Source organism: Gavialis gangeticus, unplaced genomic scaffold (genome assembly GCF_001723915.1).
Source record: "Gavialis gangeticus isolate Ggan-Ray unplaced genomic scaffold, GavGan_comp1, whole genome shotgun sequence".
NCBI classification, from domain to species: Eukaryota; Metazoa; Chordata; order Crocodylia; family Gavialidae; genus Gavialis; species Gavialis gangeticus.
Genome location: NW_017729032.1, coordinates 21150019 through 21156018, shown reverse-complemented (window position 1 = coordinate 21156018; position 6000 = coordinate 21150019). Strand labels below are relative to the sequence as shown.

Sequence of the window (6000 nt, the reverse complement as noted above, 5' to 3'; positions counted from 1 at the left end):
AAAGAGGGGAGCACACTCTGGGCCGGAAGGGGGGGGGGGGGGGGGAGGGGGAAGGGCCATGGGAATGCAGATCAAGGTCTCCAGTGGTGAGGGAGGGAGTGGGGTAGGGGCAGGCGCTGCCCAGTCAGGGTGGTGAATGCGAGTTGGGCTGGGAGTGGGACGGAGCTACAGGCGGCTTGTCTGGGGAGTGGAGTGGCTCCCTGCCACTGCATGCATTCCTGGGGGAGGCAAGAGGGGCATGTGCTCTCCTTGGACTTGTGCATGGGGTAAGGGCAGACTGCTCACTGTACGCTTGGAGCCAGAGGTTGCACAAGCATTTTCCCAGCAGGGGGGGCTGATTTGGTGCTGTGCTTGGGGCAGACAGTAGCAGTGCTGGGAGGGGTGGCTGCAGGGTGAGCTATAGCCACCTGAAAATTCCCTTTAGCCACCCCTTTCAGCACCGTCGCCTGCCCTGAGCACAGCCCCAGCACAGCCTTTGGCTCTGAGCCTGCAGCACGCAGCCTACACTTGCCCCGTGCACAAATCTGGGGGAGGGGCATATGCCACCCATGCCTTCTCTGGGGGAGCCGCTCATAGCTCTGTCCTGCTCCCAGCCCCAGGGTTGTCTGGCCCCAGGGTTTCCCTTGATGGGCAGCACCTGCCTCTGCCCTTGTCCCTGCTTCACTCCCTTCCTCATTGTGGGGGTCTCAATTTGCATCTCCCCATAGACTTACTGGCAGGATGCTGCTCTCCAAGCTGCCTGGTTACATTCCTGTCCGTGTGCGTGCTGCACCTGCGCACATGCACGCAACATTTATCAGTGACATTGAGCTACACTGGCCAAAAAGCGCTGATTGCCAATAATGTTAATTTTCCTAAAGTAGTTAAAGGATCTAAACCCTGTTGACACTGATAATTTACCATTGGTCTCAATGATAAGTTACACACCTATATACCTTTGTGGATACCGCCCTCGGTATACCGGGGAACAGATTAACATTTTGCTCCATCCATTCCAGGGGCTATTCCAGATGAGAGGTTGTATCGTATGTTTGTTAGTAAGCAAGTAACTATGCTGAGGCCAAAAGAAGATGAAGATAGCTGGTTTAATTTGTTCGTGATTCATCAAAACAGGTAATCCAATTGACTGGAGTTTGATTTTGGTATGTTAATATACAGTCAATGCAACAAAACATTAAAAAAGCTATTCAGGAATACTATGCAAGGAAGTGACAGTATAGGGAGAAGCAAAACTTGCTTAATGTTGTGGTGATTTCTGCAGCTAAACTAGTTGGATAGAAAGGTGTAAAGGAGCAAAAACATAAGTGAGAAGTCAGTCACTTAATTAAAACAGTGAAAAGAGCACAACCCTATTAGTAGCTTTTTACGGTTGGAGTAAAATTGCCTGCCATAAAAACAGCTGTTGAATTTCTGTTTTGTCTTATTTTAATATGCATTAGGGCTGTGAGAAGCTTCTGTTGCTGATTTGATTCAGCGGCCAAATCTCCAAATCCGAATCAAATTGGGAGAGCCATTATTCTCTCTGAATTGAATCCAAACCCTCTGAATCGATTCGAAGAAATTCGATGATTCGGACATAGACAGAGCTTGAAATGTTTTTTACATACCTATGGGTACTAGGTGGCTCATCAATGCTGAGGTGGTGGGAGGGCACCTGGGGTCCCTCCCTTGGCTGATTGCCAAGCGGGGGAGGGAGGGAGGGAGGTTCCACGGCTGAGCATGTGGGGGGTCCCTGTGCTCCTGTGGGATGCTCTGTCTGCCCCACCATTGCAGCATTCACGAGCCACGCCTGGTACCTCGAGGTATGTAGAAAAAACATGACCAAATTGTTGATTCTTCAAATTGGCATAGACTCTTCAGATTCGGATTCGGCCAGATCGAATCAGGACAGTGATCCGAATCAACGAATCAAATCACTGTCTCTGATTGGGACTGAATCTGAATTGAACACAGCCCATTTTGCACACCCCTAGTATGCATGGGTAATACACACAAGTCTAGATATAAGGTTGTATATTGAAGGTGGAATAACTCAGCTGCTGATTTAATGTTCCAGTTTCTCAACTTATTTGACTGTGAAGGTGAGTTTAGAAGTTCCCATGCTTTCCTTTGCATGTTTTGTTATAAAAACCTATCTACTGCAGGGAATTGGACCTGCCTGTGCTGTTCCTGCCTGCAGTGTTTTGCTAGGGAAATAAGGAGGCAGAAGTCTATGAATATTGCACAGAAAGCACAATTTTTGAGGCACCTTTAGTAAAAACATTTTTGCTGAATTGGGCTACTTACTTGTCAGTGCCTTTTAGTAATTGGGGTTTAGGGGGGAATTCCCTTAAAGTGGGGGAAGTAGAGGAATTTCAAAGAAGTTTAAAAGCAAAATGAAATTTATGAAAGATTGAAAAGTCCGCATGAAAGAAGAATGAGAAACAGATAAAGCAATTGAAACAGAAAAAGTCCAAATACCCAGGAGGAGGAACAGAAAAAGGGAATGCATTTTACTAAAAGTTTTAGGGGAGAGATTATATTTCCAAGGTCATTAATTTTGTGGGTTTTTTCCAACTACTTTCTTGTAAACACAGAAAAATAACTTTTAAAAAAAACAATAAAAGCAGTATTTGTCACAACATTTGATGAATATATCATATCTATGGAGGGAATAAATATTGTAAAATGCAATATAAACATTAACTGAAGTATCTTTAAATTCATATGCACAACTTTTTTTTCCTTTAAAAACTATGCTTGTTTTAATTATTTCTTTTTCTTTTGAACAGGAGTAAACATGGAGCCACCAATTACATTCCAGAACAGTTTTTAGATGATTTTATTGACCTTGTTATTTGGGGTCATGAACATGAGTGTAAAATAGCACCCACCAGAAATGAACAGCAACTTTTCTATGTATCACAGCCAGGAAGTTCAGTAGTTACTTCTCTATCACCAGGGGAAGCTGTGAAAAAGTATGTGTTGATTTTTCTGTTTAATTTTTTTCTCTTTGCTATTTTTCGTGCGTGCTGGAAAAGTCAGCAAAAGGCTTCCTGGAGTCTAACTGTCCATAGGGCTAATATGGTTAAAAACTGCTTGGTTCTGTATCCACCAGCAAACAAAGGAGTCATGTGGCTAGCATTATGTCCATCCAACTTTGACTAGGGATGTAAATATTGTTAAAAAATCTCTCAGCCCTTTGACAGAATGGGAAAGAGGTGGTAGCAAGCCCAGCCAGACAACACATGAATCCCCTGCTGGGAGGCAAGGAGCACCTGTGAAGGAGAAGCTAACTGCTTAATTGATGCTTTAGGCCCTTCACTGTTTTCCTCTTTAACCTCAGGCTATAGGTACTAATCCCTCTCACTCCTTCCCTTCCCCTCCTCCTTTCCTCCATCTGTTGCCTTCTGCTTTCCTGTTCATGCTGGGGCACTGCATAGCTTTTCTTCCTCCCCTTCTCTGCCAGGCTGTGCCACACTCCACCCTGCTCACTGGACTTATTGATTAATTGATTAATCGTTTAACTTTTCACATCCCTAACTTTGACTCAGCCTGATTGGCTGACTAACCATTTGCAGCTGTGTTTCCTGGGTGTGATATGGAATGAGTCAAGAGCAGTGCTTGAGTTTACCATATTCCCAAACTGTGTTATGCAGAACACCGCTCACATCACTCCAGCATGTGCAGTTTTGCATTCTTGTGGAAGAGCTAAACACAATCTGGCCATGTGAATTCAAACTTAGTGAGGGTAGTGTCTTGGGTAGAGTTTTGAGAACATTGTGACTGCTGAATGATATTCAGTGAGGTTGATTAATTTTCTAAAATGAAGTCATTTAGAAAATTATGGATTCTGTGACTCTTCTGTGTCCCTTTTATACTAACTTATTCATTTCATTATAGGCATATTGGTTTGCTGCACATTAAAGGAAAGAGAATGAACATGCAGAAGATTCCTCTTGAGACAGTACGATGTTTCTATATGGAAGATATTGTCCTTGCTGATCATCCAGACATTTTTAACCCAGATGATCCTAAAGTAACCCAAACAATACAAGCATTTTGTATGGAAAAGGTAATTTCCTTTTATGATATCAGTTCACTTGACCCGGGGGGGCGTCTTGCTTCTCTTTCTGTCTGCTGCTTGCACACCAGATGACAGAATAAAGTTCTCCACTACTGCTCTCTGCCTCTATATAGGGCTTCATTGGCTGTGCTTAGAGTAGTAAGTCATGAAGTATTATGATTATCTGATAAGCATACTGAACCATATAAGAAGTTAAAACATACACATACCCTAGCTCATTTTAGTGCTGGTGTTGTGATCAATCTTATGTGAGAGAGGAGCTTTTCAGTTTACATGCATTTTTGGCCAGATTTTGCCCTGTCTTTATGCACATCAGAGGGAAGAGTTTGACTCTCTATTTAAATGGCCGTATTTTTTCTAACTGGGTTAGTTTTAAACAGTACCTTAAAACCTCTGGGTAGCTACAACAAGAGCAAATAATTGAAATTAAAGACTAATTTTATAGTAAGACCTTTCAATTTGTGCTTTTTTAGGTTGATGCAATGCTGCACAAGTCAGAAATGGAGTGTCTAGGAAGTCCACGTCAGCCAGAAAAGCCCCTCATAAGATTACGAGTAAGGCTCAGTTGTTTTATTCTAAAACTCCAGTTACTTTGTTGTGTATTTTGAAACTTTGTTTTTAAAAAAAAAAGGTGGGCGTTGCTATTTGCTCATATGTAATTTAAAAATTAAATCCTGCATTCAGACTGGACTTCTTGTAGTAGAAAATGACTGGATGGAATTTCTTTCAGTACGGTTTATGGATTTCAGAACTTTATGGATTACTGAAAGATGCTGCTCTCTCCAGAGATGAGCAAGCTACCTTTGCAGCAAGACATGGGGTACTATGATGAGGTGTGTTGCACATGCACAGCATTTAACAACAGACTAGCTTATTCTTGTTTTTAATTATTTTTTGAAAGGAAATATATGTATCTTGGCATACATTAATTCCTTAGTTTTCACACTGCTGTCTTCAGATTTCATACCTTAATGCATTCTTTCTCTTCCCATCCCCCCCCTTTTATTTTAAGGTTGACTACACAGGAGGTTTTGAACCATTTAATGTTCATCGTTTCAGCCAGCAATTCATGGATAGGGTAGCTAACCCAAAAGACATCATTCATTTTTTCAGACATCGTGAGCAAAAAGAGAAAAATGGTAAATAGAAAACAAAATGCTGTGAGCTAATTTTCCTTGTTACTTTATATTTTATCTTCATAACAGTATTTATAAAATGTTGGCAAGCAGTTAACAAATGTGCAAGGTCTCCCAACTGATCTTTAGAATATTGCAGAAAGATTTGGGTTTATGGGTGGTTTTTTGTTTCTTTAAAAGTCTTGGTATTAAAAGGACTCTTCTGCACTGCATGTCTACTGTGTTGCTTTGCATAGCAGTTGAATATCAAAATTTTAAAAGGTAATGGTTTGTCAGCATCTGTAGAGAATGTGAATACTGTTGTGTGAAAGGTTTGATTTTTGTTTTTTCTTTTCCCCAGAATGATGATAAATGCATGTTAACCTTTTTACCATTTTGCAAAGGTTTCCACCTCATTTCACAACTACTGAGCTCTAGTGGACTTAGAAAATGTCTGCTACCTAACCTCCTTTGAACCCATGCTTCATGAGAAATATGAGGGCTCTTTCCTTTTTTTAGGTGCGCGCATTTGCTTAAAAAGATTTGTGAAACACAGAGGCATAACTGGATGCTCGAGTGCTCTTGGTAGAAGTGGCGCATAGGACATCATCAGTGGCTGTGCTGCTGGTGGTGCAACAGCCAGGCTGGCAGCACAGTTGCTGCTATTTTTGTGCCCCCTCCCCCCTCAAATCCCCTTCCCTCTTTCTTTCATTACTAGTGAAGAGAAGACTGAGGAGAAGGGAATTTGATAAGTCTTCAGGTACCTGGAGAACAATTACGGAGGGGACGGAGATAAGCTTTTTCCTGTGGCTGTAAGGG

The 6000-nt window shown here is 42.1% G+C and overlaps 1 protein-coding gene across 1 annotated transcript in view; it reads left to right on the top strand.

Moving 5' to 3' along the window:
* Window positions 1–6000, top strand: part of MRE11 (MRE11 homolog, double strand break repair nuclease) — a 40538-nt gene that overhangs the window by 12872 nt on the left and 21666 nt on the right. The window contains exons 6-10 of the mRNA XM_019524678.1: window positions 999–1113; window positions 2772–2957; window positions 3883–4054; window positions 4540–4620; window positions 5079–5205. Of these exons, the coding sequence (XP_019380223.1) occupies window positions 999–1113; window positions 2772–2957; window positions 3883–4054; window positions 4540–4620; window positions 5079–5205 (681 nt within the window). The remainder of the gene's footprint in view (window positions 1–998; window positions 1114–2771; window positions 2958–3882; window positions 4055–4539; window positions 4621–5078; window positions 5206–6000) is intronic.